This window comes from Herpailurus yagouaroundi, unplaced genomic scaffold (assembly GCF_014898765.1).
Source record: "Herpailurus yagouaroundi ecotype Mexico unplaced genomic scaffold, PumYag 557, whole genome shotgun sequence".
NCBI lineage: Eukaryota > Metazoa > Chordata > Mammalia > Carnivora > Felidae > Herpailurus > Herpailurus yagouaroundi.
In genome coordinates this window covers 1,394,948-1,409,611 of record NW_024412774.1, presented here as the reverse complement: position 1 = coordinate 1,409,611, position 14,664 = coordinate 1,394,948, and the positions used below count along the sequence as shown (strand labels likewise).

Genomic DNA, 14,664 nt, shown 5'->3' with positions numbered 1-14,664 from the left:
CCTTCTCTTGTTCCCAGCTGTAAGTTACAAAGAGCTTTGCCTTTTATCTATGTGAGTGGTATTTGTTCTCACCTGCCATCATCCTCCTCAACAACACAAAAAATTTTTTAAAGACCTTTCAGTCTTACACAACACCTACACACCCAGAAGAGTACTGTGTGTGTGGTGAATGTTGTAAAGTTTTCAGCCAGTAGCCTGTCTTCATTGTGCACCAGGAAGTTCACAATGTCAGCATCGTGAGAGGTTAGAAGTCAGCCAGAATTGCACCTCCCGGGCTAAATATGTGGGTAGGTTTCATGAACTCTTCCACTTTCAGAGCTGCTTGGGGTGGCACTGCCAGTGTCTATCCGAGAAGCCATCCCTCTTTTACCAGGTGTCAGGGAGCCCAGCAGATTGCTGTGCTCTCTTCATCTGAAGTAGTCACCAGGGTTGGGGAGGCCTCATTCCTTACACCTTACCTCCTATCAGTTTGGGGGGGACATCACCCATCTTTGGACAAGGGTACTTGAGCTGGCTTCACCTCCCAGCTCACAGAGGTTTCCCAACGTTTCCCTTCTTTGGGGGCATTGTCTCTGACTGTCTCATGAGACTTGTAATGGATTTTTCTAGCCACTAGGTTACCCAACACAGGAACTCCCTGGTCACCCCACTGGCTTTTGTGATAATAAAAGTCTTACTCTTTTTTTTTTTTTTTTTTTTTTTATGTTTATTTACTCTTGATGAGAGAGAAAGAGCATGAGGGAGGGAGGGGCAGAGAGAGAGGGAGACACAGAATCCAAAGCAGGCTCCAGGCTCTGAGCTACACCACAAGATCATGACCTGAGCCAAAGTCAGACACTTAACCAACTGAGCCAACCAGGTGCCCCTAAAAGTATTCTTTAAACTATATTTACTGTATTCGCTGTGGGTGAGAACAGAATTGGACTCGGATGGAATGAAAGAATGAACGGGTTTTGGGGGGGCTCTCTTTTGTGTGTTTCAGAGGGAATAGGAGGATAAAGAAGAACTCTCAGTCCAGATTTGGTTCAATTTGCATTGCTACATGATGCATCCCGGCAAAGTTTATAGGACTTCTGTACTTGGGGTGCAAAGAATATCTGTAGTTATCCAGTCTGCTAGTCTACTCGAGGGTGGGGTAGGGCAGTCGCCCTGGCAATCCTTGCATTCAGCAGCAGCATGAGTTGGGTCATTTGTACTCAGAGGCTGTCCCATATTCCAGGCATTGCTGAGGAATATAGCTCCTCAGTCTCCCCTGACTTACAGGCACTTACGGGGTATTTGTTATGATGTACAGATACCTCAAGTGCAAAGCTATGTCTTCACAGCTTCATTGAAGCTGGTATTTCTCAGTGATTTTTAAATACGATAAAAAGAAGTCCCGATTTAGTCATAACCTCTGATTTCCTTTGTAAGCCTGTGCTCACCTTAATTCCCTCACTTCTCAGACTTCAGTGAGATCTAACCTCGTGCAGATGGCCAAGAGCTATTTTGGCCACGGGTGAATAGCTACATCATCATTGATTTCAGTAGTTTCATTTCTTCTGGGATAGTCTCAAGTGCCCATGCATTGTCACTGCAGTCGCACGTGGAATTATATTTACTTCCCAGCAAGGAAAAAAGATCACAAAATCCAATCCTGCCGCTTCTCTGTCTCCGTCTCCGTGTTCAGAAGCCCGCTGTCCCAATGTGGTAAGTCGCTCCCACTTTTGAGATAGGGTGTTAAATTCTAAAAAAGAATGGAATGCATGGAGTTAAGAGTTGGACATCACTAGCCCTTTTTTTCTAACAGTGAAACTCCTACAATTGATTCTAAAGTTTCAGTCTAACATGAAAAGCAGTAAGATGGTATTTTATTTTTTATTTTTTTCGTTTATTTATTTTTTGGGACAGAGAGAGACAGAGCATGAATCGGGGAGGGGCAGAGAGAGAGGGAGACACAGAATCCGAAACAGGCTCCAGGCTCTGAGCCATCAGCCCAGAGCCTGACGCGGGGCTCGAACTCACGGACCGTGAGATCGTGACCTGGCTGAAGTCGGACGCTTAACCGACTGCGCCACCCAGGCGCCCCAAGATGGTATTTTAGATCCCAGCTCTGGGTGGAGGTACTTTATGTCTGAGTGACAATTGGGTTTGCACTTTGGGGAACATCTGAAATAATTTCTGTGATCAGACATTCCATGAAAATCTGGGTGTGACCCCCTCCAAGAAGCCGGAGCCCCCCTCAGAACGTTCAGACCCCCCTTCCCAGCACCCCTCATGGTGCTGCGGGACAGCTGCCGGAGGTCAGGATGGAGACCCGTGCGGAGGTTGGCGTCTCCATCAGGACTACGTTACCCAGAAGACAGTGTGCCACACTGGGCCAGTGAGGGCTCAAGGAGCGAGGCACTTCCGCCCAGCGGACGGCATGTAGGCGGGCCTTCCGGCGTCGGCCTCCAGAGACATGTTGTAACTTTGGTTCTGTCCAGCGCTCGGAAGCTCAGGTTGCTGGGACTGCCCAAGGTAACGGAGCGGGGACGCGCAGGGCCGGCTGCTCGGAGACTCAGCGTGGCTGTCGTGCGGGCTGAGCACTGCGGTGCCACGGTCGCCGTGGCGGTTCCCATCCAGGTAAATGCTGCGTTTCTCTGGGCCCTCACCCCCTCAGCTCTTCTTATTCATTGAAATTTCGTATTTTTGTTCTTACGAGGGTCCTGTTTACCTTGGTCTTCCGAATTCTGGAATGTCGCCTGCCCGAGGAGGGTGGCACAGAATGCGTGTGCAGCTGAATAGCCGGCTGTAAGATTAGTGCTAACCTCCTGCACACGGCCAGGAGCTTATTGCTTGTACTCATTGCTGTTAACCTCTTGCCTTTGGGTTTCTTCCCGAGTAGCACGAGCGTCGCGGTGCAGCTGCGCTCGGCCAAAGCCTGATCCGTTCCAGGGAGAGGGAAGCCGGCAAGGGCTGTTCTAAACATTAGCCCGCTGGGGCAAATGGAGTGGCTGCTCGTGGGCCGGGCTGGGGCTGAGGGTGGTAGCTCTGGTCGCGGCCACCGTCTTCCTGCGAATTGGAGGACAAGGTGAGCGAGGGTGTGAGCGCGCCCCCTGCTGGCTGACCGTTCCGTTCTCGCGTTCCCACTGGCCGGGGAAGAGCTGGGGTCTAGACAGCACCCCGGCACCCAGCTCCGGTTCTTCCGCGGCCACCATGGCCCTCTCCAAGGTTAAGCTGTTGTCCGATAGCTTCAGCACCTCTGTGGGAAGTCCTCAGCATCGTAGTTTAGATGAAAGATTGATGGGTTATTGCATTCACAGCACCGTACAGCTGTTCGTTTTTCTGCGTAGTATTCTGGGATATGAGTATACAAACAAAATGTTTTTATATGTTTCTGCCCGTGGTTTTCTGCATTTATAAACACTGGTACTGTAGCCACATGTTTTGGGCTATACAAGCATACAGTTGTCTAGCATTCTGTATTAAAGATAGCCCACTTGCCACAAGTAGTGGTGGGTTTAAATTTATGATTCCAGGGGCACCTGGGTGGCTCAGTTGGTTGTGCATCTGACTTCGGGGCAGGTCATGATCTCGCGGTTTGTGAGTTTGAGCCCCACATCGGGCTCTGTGCTGATAGCTGGGAGCCTGCTTCAGATTCTGTGTCTCCCTCTCTCTAAAATGAATGTAAAAAATTTTTTTTTTAAATTTATGATGCCAGATTGGTTTTCAAAATGTTACCAATCTACATACATATAATAGTTTACAATATTTAGCTAATTTCTATAGTGTTACTAGCAGTGGGCAACGTCAGGCTTGTGATGTCAGCCTTACTGAGTGGGTTTTTTTTTTTTTTTAACATTTATTTATTTTTGAGACAGAGACAGAGCACGATGGGGGAGGGGCAGAGAGAGAGGGAGACACAGAATCTGAGGCAGGTTCTGAGCTGTCAGCCACAGTCTGACCAGGCACCCCACACGCCTTACTGAGTTTTGCTTTATTTTTGTTCATTACTGTTAACTTTACATTTGCATTTTTAAAAAGTGCTTACTGGAATTCTCATTTACATACACAAGGTTTTTTAATTCACTAAGTATTAAAATTTTAAATAATTTAATGATTACAGAGGGTTCACAAATTTGTGTAATTTTTGCTTAACTGTGTAACTGGTCATTTCAGTTTTTATGACAAAATCTAACAGGAGCCCCCAGGAGCCCTTTGTTTCAATGCAGTGGGATTCTTTACTGTGATACTTTGGTCTGAGAAATCTGTTCTTCTGTTAACTTGTAAGAGACATAATTTTTTGTCTTCCAAGTTAAGCCTATGCAGGTGAAATTACGTCATTTTTTAAAAAGATTATTAGGCTCCATACCCAACTTGGGGGTGGAACTCAAAGAGTCACGCTTTACCAACTGAGCCAGCCAGGTGTCCCTGTGTGCATCGTTTAAAGTAGAGGTGTAAATTTTTATGTTGCCACACAACAATTTATAAGCTGCTACTATTTTAATGCTCTGTAGCAGCGCTAAAGCATCCAGATCCATGCACACATGCATGACCCACTTCATGATCTCTGTAGTTTTTCCAACCTAAATCCTATGACAATCGTTTTCTTACTAGAACAGCTTTATAATGTGCTAATCTCTTTTGGAACAATTACTCTTGTATGTTAAAGTGATGTTTAATGTTTATTCTTATTTACAACAATCTTGTCACTTAAAAAAATTTTTTTTTTTGAGAGAGAGTGAGAGCTCAGGAGGGCAGAGAGGGCTACAAAGGATCCGAAGGAGGCTGTTGGCACAGAGCCTGACAGTAGGGCTCTAGCTCACGAACTGCGAGATCATGATCTGAGCCAAAGTTGGATGCTTAACCAGCTGAGTCACCCAGGCGCCCCAGCCTTGTCACTTTTTGGAAATAGCTTCTCACGTTCTAAAATACTTGGGATTTTTATGTTTGCAGCTATGACTTGGTCTGCTCCCAGGAAAACTCAAGGATTTTAGCAAGACTGTCTAGTCCTTTTGTATTTGGAGAACACCAAGCATGCATTTATAACATGCGTAATATCAAGGTTTTGGCTTTGCTCTGAATCTTTTAGTACTATTGGGTTTGTAGTTGTAATGAAATCTAGGGAGTTGTCTTTTCTCCACATTTTCTTTCTTTTTCTTAGATGCATGTTGTCCAGATTTATTCTTCCCTCATCATTGATCTCACCCTTTATGGGGCATCTGGGTGGCTCCGTCAGTTATGCATCCAACTTGGGCTCAGATCATGATCTCGCCCCCCGTGTCAGGCTCTGTGCTGACAACTCAGAACCTGGAGCCTGCTTCGGATTCTGTGTCTCTTTCCCTGTCTGCTCCTCCCCTACCCATGCTCTGCTCTGTCTCCTTCGAAAATAAACGTTAGGGGAAAAAATTTAGAGTTACTCTTTTTTTTTTTTTTTATTAAATTTTTTTTTTTTGTTTTTTCAACGTTTATTTATTTTTGGGACAGAGAGAGACAGAGCATGAACGGGGGAGGGGCAGAGAGAGAGGGAGACACAGAATCGGAAGCAGGCTCCAGGCTCTGAGCCATCAGCCCAGAGCCCGACACGGGGCTCGAACTCACGGAACGTGAGATCGTGACCTGGCTGAAGTCGGACGCTTAACCGACTGCGCCACCCAGGCGCCCCTAGAGTTACTCTTTAAGTATATACTCATTTTTTTTGTTTGTGGTTTTTGAGATTCTGTCTCATGATGTAGTTTTCTTAAATTGTGATTTATATTTGTTAAAATTGATATAAAATTATTGTACTTAAACTAACATGTTCACTTTCTGATCTTATTTTGTGCCCCATTACTAATTTTACATAACATTGCATAAAACTTTTAGAGGATACATGCCCACAAGGTTTGTGGTTTTTTGATTGGTTATCCTCCTGTATCATCTTCTGGTAGTATAGCAAGAGAAAATGATAGGATGTTTCAAGTAAGATACTTTGCTAAAGTGGGCAGGAATTAGTCATTGTAAGGATAAAAAGTAATGTTTCAGCGTCAGCAGTTCTATAGAATGGGGATGGAACAAAAACTAGGCCTTAGCTTCTTTTCCTTTCTCTTAAGTTGAAACGGTCAGAAATGCAGTTATCCCAAGCTGCTGGAGGCCGAACACCCTTCCTGGGTTCCCAGCACCAATTCCTTTATCAGAGCTTCATTTTGGACACACAATCACGTAAGCGGTGGTTTGATATGTTACCTTACCCAGTGGAGAGAATATATCTGCACCATTTCTTTCTGAACATTTATGGAAAAACTGGAAAAGGAAGTGTAAAGAGTCACGTTCATGACCAGCTATTAGGGCTAAACTAAACTACAAGATACAGGAAGAGAAGAGTGTATTTTGGGCACAGGAAGAAGCAGAATATGAAGGAATAAAATGGAAGGGTCGGAAACACACTGAGACATGGACATAATTTATCCCTTATTCTTCCTGCTCGCTGGCCTGAGGGCAGCTACTCCAACACAACACGACCCCATCAGCCTTTTCACTCCTTTCTTCCCTCCCCTGGAAAGTCAAGATGCACGTGCTTTGGGCACAACTGAACACTCTCTGCCTTCTTTCATAAAGGATGGATTTTCCCCCTTTGGCTTTCCTCTGTACCTAAAAATACTGTGTTTCACTTTTCTGTCTATACCCACGATGGGACTTAAACTAACATGGCCCTGCTCTTCCTGCAGGTTCTGCTTTCAGCAGAAGCACTTATGGACCCTGCACTGGTGAGTGTCAGGTGTCCTGGAACTCCTGCTGCCACCCTCCCTGCCCTTGGTGTCTAGAGCCTCTAGCTAAGCCCTCAGTCCAGGTCAGAGGTTATATGCAGAGGGATCCCCACTTGTGGCAAGTCATAGGGTGAGTGTGAAAGGGTGTCTTAGGTTTAGGAATCGGTGCCATGGCTTTGGAGGAGAAACAGAGATGAGAGTGGTTAGGGGAATGTTCTAGGTCCGCTAGGACTGTTATGTCTGGTGAGAACAGAGGACAAGGAGGCTAGAGTCAGGCCTGGGGTGTAGCCTGAGCTGGGGTTCTGTTCTGAGAGTGAGGGTGATGGCCACACAGTTCTGGAGTAGAGGAGAAAACCAGCTGGCTCAGGTCTTCAGAAGCTGCCCCTGGCTAGAGTGCACTCCACAGTGGGGGAGAGGGAGACAAGGAGATCATGAACACAGCTCATGTAGTCAGAGCTCTAGATCGGCCGGTACTGGTTGTAGCTGGGCCAAATAGCTGGTAGATGCGGAGGTAGGAGGATTTGGCTTCACGTAGGGTTGACCAGGGGCACCTGGGTGGCTCGAGTTGGTTAAGCATCCGACTTTGGCTCTGTCGTGATCTCACGGGTTGTGGGTTTAAACCTTGTGTCACACCCTGTGCTAACAGCTCAGAGCCTGGAGTCTGCTTTGGGTTCTGTGTCTCCCTCTCTCTCTGCCCCTCCCGCACTTGCATGCACTGTCCCTCTCTCTCTCTCTCAAAAATAAACATTAAAAAAAGTTTTAAGTAAAGTAGGGCTGATCAGATTTTCTTTTTAAAAATATATTTATTTATTTAAAGAGAGAGAGAACACAAGCTGGCCCTACACACCCACTGGGGAGTCCAACACAAGGCTTGAACCCACAAACTGCAACGCAAGATCATGACCTGAGCAGATTTTCTCATGTGGAGGGTTCACAGATGACTCCATGGTTTTTTGTAGGAGTAGCTTTTGTAAGAATATGAGGAATTCTCTTTTGGCCATGTTGATTCTCAAATGTTTCAGAGACTTCCAAGTATAGGTGACCACTGGAGAGCTGGTCCCCCACTTCTCAGGACATCCACACCAAGGCTGAACTCTGGATCTGATATGGTGGGGGCACGTTCCCAGTCATAGTGGCATTGCCCTTGGGGAACAAGGGAGGAGAGCTGTGGACAGTGCATAGACAAGACAGCATAACAGTTGTTACCAGGAATTTAGAAGGAGGTATGGAGAGGGGAAAGTCCAACAGGTGGCCAGATTTTCATGGGAGTGGATATGAGATCAGAGCAATAATGGGGGTGAGTCGGTAGAGTAGACTGGTATTTGTTCACCTGTGTATGCACCCCTCCAACCAGGCTCTTGTGGTGGTTCTCTCAGAAGGTCATCAGATTAACTTACAGGACCTCCCAGGACCTAAATGACTGGTGAAGAGACACAACATAACTATAGAAGCAGAATGTTACCAAGGGTATTTAGATCTGCATGTGATCTAAACCAGCACCAAGGTCAAGTGGGGAAGGCCCTTCCCTTGGAGGTTAGGATCTATGATCACACTTGCCCAGCACTTCTTCAGCATGACACACAGACACAAGTCAATGGTGGGGACCAGCTGTGTGAGTAGGAGCTTGAGAGAGAATGCTAGGCCCCAGCTGCTTACATCTGGGACGCAGGATGCTGGGGACTCAGATGTCTTGCAGGAAAGGGATGGGAGTCCTGCATCTCAGTGTGGGGGAGGGGGAGTGGGGGGTCAGGAGCAGGGAGTGAGTGAATCTGGAGGTTGGGGTTCGGGGCAGTTACCGGGTCCTGCTGGGAGAGGCTGCTTATGGACGCAACTGTCCCCATCATCACAGGGCTCCATGACCTTTGAGGACGTGGCCGTGTACTTTTCCCAGGAGGAGTGGAGGCTTCTTGACGAGGCTCAGCGACACCTGTACCGGGACGTGATGCTGGAGGTCTTTGCACTTGTTGTGTCATTGGGTAAGGCCCTCCCCCCAACCCCCACATCCTGGGCTGGCCCCCGGCTTTCCTCTTCATTCTGGGCACAGAGGCTGGGGCGTGGAGATACCTCACAAGCAGCCCCACCACCAGCTGTTCAGAGGGGCCTTCGGTCAAGGTTTCTGGGACATTTTTGTTTCCTGAGGTGGTTTGGGGGCTGGTTGCCTTGGGCCTGCACTGACCACTTAGCTGTCCCAAGTTTGCCTTAAGGACTTGCATCTTCTAGGTCCCCTGTTATCCAGCTGGAGCTGGGAGAACACGGGGTACATGACCAGTGGGTACGCCTCCAAGTGGGGGACACTTGCACGTGGAAGTTGGCGACAGGGAGAGGATATGAAATGGCTGGGGATCCTGACAGGAACATGTCCCGGGCTCACAACACTGCTCTGATGCTAAGGTCAGAGGCTCTCCTATCTTCCCTGCCCTTCCTTGACACTCTGCCCCCTTCCCTCACCTGTCTTCTACCCTTCATTGGGATCTCCCCCAGATCACTGCTCCTTCTGCTGTGCTCACCACCCCCGGCCTATGCTTGACCCACCACGCGGTCTGTCTGTGCCCATATCCTTAAAATAATACTTGAACGCCAGTCGCCAAGGCCCTGGTGAAAACACACTCCCCCCCAGAAGTGAGTTGTGGACCCAGCCTCTCCTCCCTGCACCACACACGGTCCTCATCCTGGTGTCTTCACCTGCTGAGTCCCCTCTGCTGTGTGAAGCACAGAACTGCCTCCTCCTGCTGCCGGAGCTGCTCAGCATTTCTTCTCTGCTTTCAGGCTGCTGGCACAGAGCAGGGGCTGAGGAGGCACCTTCAGAGCAGAGTGTCCCCATAGGAGTGTCACAGGTCAGCATCACGAAGGCAGATCTGTCCCCCCACGAGGTGCGCAGCCCAGACTCCGAAGGGGATTTGCATCCAGCCAAGAGCCCAGGAGCAAGCCCTGGGCAGAAAGTGTGTGGGACAGGGGGGAAGCCTCAGGAGCCCCAGAAGCAGCACAGTAGAGAAAGATGCCCGCGAAGGAACACGAAGAGCCATGCCACCCACCCCCCACCACAGAAGCCCGTCCCTGCTGGCCCAGGCCTTCTCCCCCAGCTCGCTCACAGTCGGGGGACGCCCACTGACGACACCAGCTGTACAGAGCCCTTTCACCACAGACAGAGGCACTACAAGTGCGGTGACTGTGGGAAAGCCTTCTGCCGGAAATACAGACTCACCCAGCATCAGAGAGTCCACACGGGAGAAAGGCCGTATGAGTGCAGCGAGTGTGGGAAAACCTTCAGCTACAAACACATACTCGTCCAGCACCGGAGAGTCCACACTGGAGAGAGGCCTTACGAGTGCGGCGCGTGTGGAAAAGCCTTCAGTAACAAACCCACACTCGTTCGGCACCAGCGAATTCACACTGGAGAGAGGCCTTATGAATGCGGTGAGTGCGGGAAATTCTTTAGCCAAAGCTCCAGCCTTAGTGAACATCAGAGGATTCACACTGGGGCACGGCCTTATAAATGTGGTGAGTGTGGAAAATTCTTCACCTCCAACTCCAACCTGATTAAACACCGGAGAGTCCACACCGGAACAAGGCCTTATGAGTGCAGCCAATGTGGGAAATTCTTTAACCAAAGCCCCAGCCTCATTAAACACCAGAGAATTCACACTGGTGAAAAACCTTATGAATGTAGCGAATGTGGGAAACTCTTTAGCCAAAGCTCCACCCTCATTAAGCACCAGAGAGTTCACACCGGGGCAAAGCCTTACAAGTGCAACGAATGTGGGAAACTTTTTAGCCAGAGCTTTGGCCTCACTCAACACCACAGAGTCCACACAGGAGAAAAGCCCTACGAGTGCCGTGCCTGTGGGGAATCCTTTAGCCACAGCACACAACTTACTCAGCACCGGAAAGTTCACACCGCAGAGAGCCCTCCCCAGTGCAGGAGCTGTGGAGAAGTCTTCCGCCACCGGTCAGCTCTCATCGACCACCAGAAACTCCACAGCCCCGCTCGACCTCATGAGTGCACTGAATGTGGGAAAGCCTTCAGCCGCAGGTCTAACCTCCTGCGACACCAGAAAGTTCACAGGGGAGGAGGGCCTTAGAATGAGCGGGGGCTGCACCATGTCAAGAGCCCATGGGGCATAGGGGGCTAGGCTGTACTTTCTAACCTGTCCAGAACCCTCATGTTGGTCAGTGCAGGTTTCTCCCACGTGTGTCCCAAACACTGTATGCCTCAGTGTGGATGGTTTCATGGCACAGGGTAGCTCTCTAGAGTTTTGGGCACAAGGCCTCCTACGATAGAATGAAGGGCAGTCCCAATTTTTGGGGACTAATCTTGTGTCCCAGATGTACAGGTTTGTGGTTGAGTCTGGAGGTTTCCATGAGAGGAACCGTGTGGGTTTTTTTTTTTTTAATGTTTATCTTTGAGAGAGACAGGGCATGAGCGGGGGAGGGGCAGAGAGAGGGAGACACAGGATCTGAGCTGTCAGCACAGAGCCCCATGTGGGCCTCAAACCCATGGACCATGGGTTCATGAGCTGAAGTCAGACGCTTACCCAACTGAGTCCCCCGGCGCCCCAAGGATCAGCTTCTCTTTCTCACATAGGATGTCACAGTGCCCCAGCGCTGTTGAGAAGTAGTGCTCTAGGTCCCAATACAGAGCCTTGTGCCATCACATCTGCTGGGCTGGTATCATGGATTCCAGGCACCAGGTAGGAGCCAGCTGTGCGGTACAGACACATTTAGCGAAATGGTGGGGGACTTGCAAAGTGGAGGGGCTGTGATGCCTACACCAATGCCCTGGGGGCTACGGCCAATTTCAGGTAAGGGCCTTGTGGACGACATTCTGAGGCCCTATAGAGCTGACAGCGCTCCTGTGGCCGGGTTTCTATTGCGCTACAGTTAAGGTGTTGGGGGCGGGGGGTTGAAAACCAAACTCCTGGAAATGCAGACACGAAGGAAGCAGACAGGGGTCTTTCTCACCCACGGAGCGTAGCTTGTAAACTCCGGTGTGGTTGCTGGCCAGCGGGACGCGGAGCTGTGTCCTGTGGGTGGCCAGATTTCAATTTTCTAAGGTTTTCCCGATGTTCAGATTTTTCCACGAAAGCATTTCCACTCAGCATGCGATAGACTTCAAGTGTACTTGAAAACCAAAAACTGCTGCTGGTAGACTTTACTGGATGTGCACTCATGAAACCATCGTACTCCACCACAGGTCCTTTGTCTTGTAACCTCTGCCTGGATTCCCACGCAGACCATCACTTTCTTTCATACCTTCGCTAGTTTGTGTTCTCTAGAATTTTACATGTTGGAATCTTACTGTGGCTCCTTTTTACGGGTACATAATAGTACATAATTACTTCGACCATCACCAGTGAATAGTTGGAATTTTTTTTTTTTTTTTTTAAACAAGTGGAAGACACCATTATTCACTCATCTAACACAAAGGACGACGAGGGTTCGGGGGTTGTTGCCAGCCTGGCCGTCACAAGGCACAGTTGTGCCAAATGTACATCTCCATCCCCCTTGCAGTGCGAGGCCTGAGTCCCAGCGAACTGAAACAGGCCAAGCTCTCCCCAGGGGGACATGGTTGCTCTGAGTTCTGCCGGCGTCCTCTCCAGTAGAAGCCTGGTCAGATTTGTTCCGTCTTTTCCACGAGTGGTTTTCAAAGGTGTGTGAGTGCAATCTCCCCCTGCTCGAATCGTGCATTTCCCCCAAGAACTGTGTGCCACCCGTATGTGTATATTTGCCAAGTCTACTTGCTGTGGGTGCTGATGAAAAGTAAAGCATTGGGACCTCGCACTAGTGCAATAAAAATGTTCAATGAAAACGTTTAAAATGTTCTTACACGTGTTTCCTCCCTCGTCTGTGCTGTTGACTGTGTGTTGGCCACATACACCCTGCAGTTGAGAGTGTGGTTCTCTGTTGAAAGGAGCATTAGTCCAGCCATCGTAACCTTTCCCCGTCACTAGCTGCAAACGTGAAGGTTGCCAACCAGATGTGCTGCCTTTGAGAAGAGAGGCGGTAAAGGTCTGTTTTCCCAGCAATACTTACTCTACAGGAATAGGAAAGGACAGGTTTTAAATATTACTACTACCCTGCAGTAAAAGAGTAAATCAGTTTAAACTTCAAAATCAGTTTAGTTCTCCCCCTTCCACAGCACTGCCTGATGAACAATGCCTTTGTCTACTTGGGGCCCGGGGCCCCCTATCAGATTGTGCTAAATAATGTGACTTCCGGTGGTGGAATAGCTGGAGACTAATGTCAGCCCCACAAGGGCTCCTTGCCCCCGGATACCGATAAACAACAACAAAAACCCAGAGAATTAAGCACTTTGCCACATATACTTCGTATTCTAAGCAAGATTTTGTACTTAAAACTCAATTATATAAAGTTTATTTAAATATATAATTACATATAATGATGTTACCCCTAATCAATGTTCCGTCCTTGTTTTCTTCTTGGGTCTTTTCTATCCACTCCACCTCCACCCACAGCCAACTTACACAGATGGATCCTGAGGGACATCCTATCAATGTCCCTGAATTCTTAAAATTGGAATGTTTTTCAAAATGCATTTCATGGGGCCCACATAGGTGGCTCAGGCTCTTGATTTCAGCTCAGATCACACAGTCTGAGGGTTTGTGAGTTCAAGCCCCCACAGTCAACCCTGGGCTGACAGCACAGAGCCTTCTTGGGATTTTTTCTCTCTGCCCCCTCCCCGCAATTCCTGCTCTCCCTCAATATAAATAAGCAAACCTAAAGAAAACAAAAACATGCATTTCATTATTCCATCACCAAAACAAGTATAAATTGTATTACTTCTCTATCTAGAAGCTGCTGAAAACAGTTATTGCAGATTTTTGGTGCTATAAGACCACCATTACCTGGTCTTAATGATTCCAAAGGTCAGAACAGTCTGTTCACATAAGGGCAAATCTACACATCCCTCCCTCCCTATGGGGGCACAGGCCTGGACACAGGTTTTGGGGTTGAATGCTCATCCTCTACCTTTCCCCCAAGACCTGCCTCCTTTCCTGCTCCTTGACCGAAGATCACTTCTGCACTTACCTTCAAAGGCAGCAAGGCATCCGTGGAGCATCTTTGTCTCGGGTCATCAAATAGAACTTCCTTATATGGCAGTAATCTCCCCCTCCTCTTCCTACAACTTGAAGAAGGACACCTCTCTCTGCTTCACCGGCATAAAGAGAGAAAAAAGCTCATCTCATCAAAAAAAAAAAAAAAAAAAAAAAATTCCACATTTGCCAAATCGTGTGTCAAAGGGAACACTTACATGTGGTCAAGGAATAAGGACACATCTTCCATCCAGGGGCCTTTAGAACAGCTGCCACCACCCCACGGTGTTTTTAGGCCTAACAAGGTCCTTAAAACGTTCACATTCCAATCTATGTATATAACAAATGAAATATATATGTGAGATATAAAAAATAAAATATAATACAAAAAATAAAACATATGTAATATATATATAAAGCTTGGTTATTCTAATTTGAAGTTACTGCCAAATTACGATGTACCCCATTCTAAAACTCGCTCATTGCAACTCTGCCGATAGTGTTAGGGGTGCTAACACTTGTGGGTTCTGCCACCTCAGAAACTCCCCCACACACCGAGGTAGTCGGAGGAAACCACTTTATTCTAGAACTACAGCAGACAATAGAGACGGCCTATTGGCTCTATGATAGACAATATGATAGACTACACACGCATTCTCAAGATCAGCAAAACCTGGGTCTTCCAAGCGAGACCCCTTCTCCTTGCCCCTCAATCCACCCTTGCTTCACAGAGTTTACCCTCTGATCGCACCTGGTAATCTGGGTCCCCTCTGGGGTTGGCCCTTCACCACTTCTATCTGAAGGAAGGGAACCCTTCCTTGGTCTGCAACTGGGCAAGTTACAGCTTACAGCCAGACGCCAAATTAAACCGCTCAGAGACGAGGGGGTCCGCTGCCTTCTCTGAG

At 48.2% G+C, this 14,664-nt stretch overlaps 2 protein-coding genes and 1 long non-coding RNA gene across 6 annotated transcripts in view; 2 read left to right on the top strand and 1 right to left on the bottom strand.

Moving 5' to 3' along the window:
* LOC121023457 (zinc finger protein 304-like) overlaps positions 1-14,664 on the top strand; it is a 498,588-nt gene that overhangs the window by 59,898 nt on the left and 424,026 nt on the right. The gene's annotated exons all lie outside the window — the stretch shown is intronic.
* On the top strand, positions 2,217-12,517 carry LOC121023458 (zinc finger protein 416-like). Of its 3 annotated transcripts, XM_040465363.1 has the most exons (4): positions 2,217-2,604; positions 6,669-6,707; positions 8,557-8,683; positions 9,474-12,517. In XM_040465363.1, the coding sequence occupies exons 1-4, from the start codon at positions 2,257-2,259 to the stop codon at positions 10,784-10,786; spliced, it is 1,827 nt and encodes a 608-aa protein (XP_040321297.1). In that variant the 5' UTR covers positions 2,217-2,256; the 3' UTR covers positions 10,787-12,517. The 3 variants fall into 3 exon arrangements, with proteins under 3 accessions (XP_040321297.1, XP_040321298.1, XP_040321299.1); XM_040465364.1 differs by lacking the exon at positions 6,669-6,707 and having other exon boundaries at positions 2,242-2,604; XM_040465365.1 differs by lacking the exons at positions 2,217-2,604; positions 6,669-6,707 and adding an exon at positions 8,084-8,240.
* Positions 12,055-13,879, bottom strand: LOC121023491 (uncharacterized). The gene is made up of 2 exons (XR_005787423.1): positions 13,755-13,879; positions 12,055-12,736 (listed from the first exon to the last, which is right to left on the bottom strand). It is a non-coding gene; the product is annotated as an uncharacterized LOC121023491 (long non-coding RNA).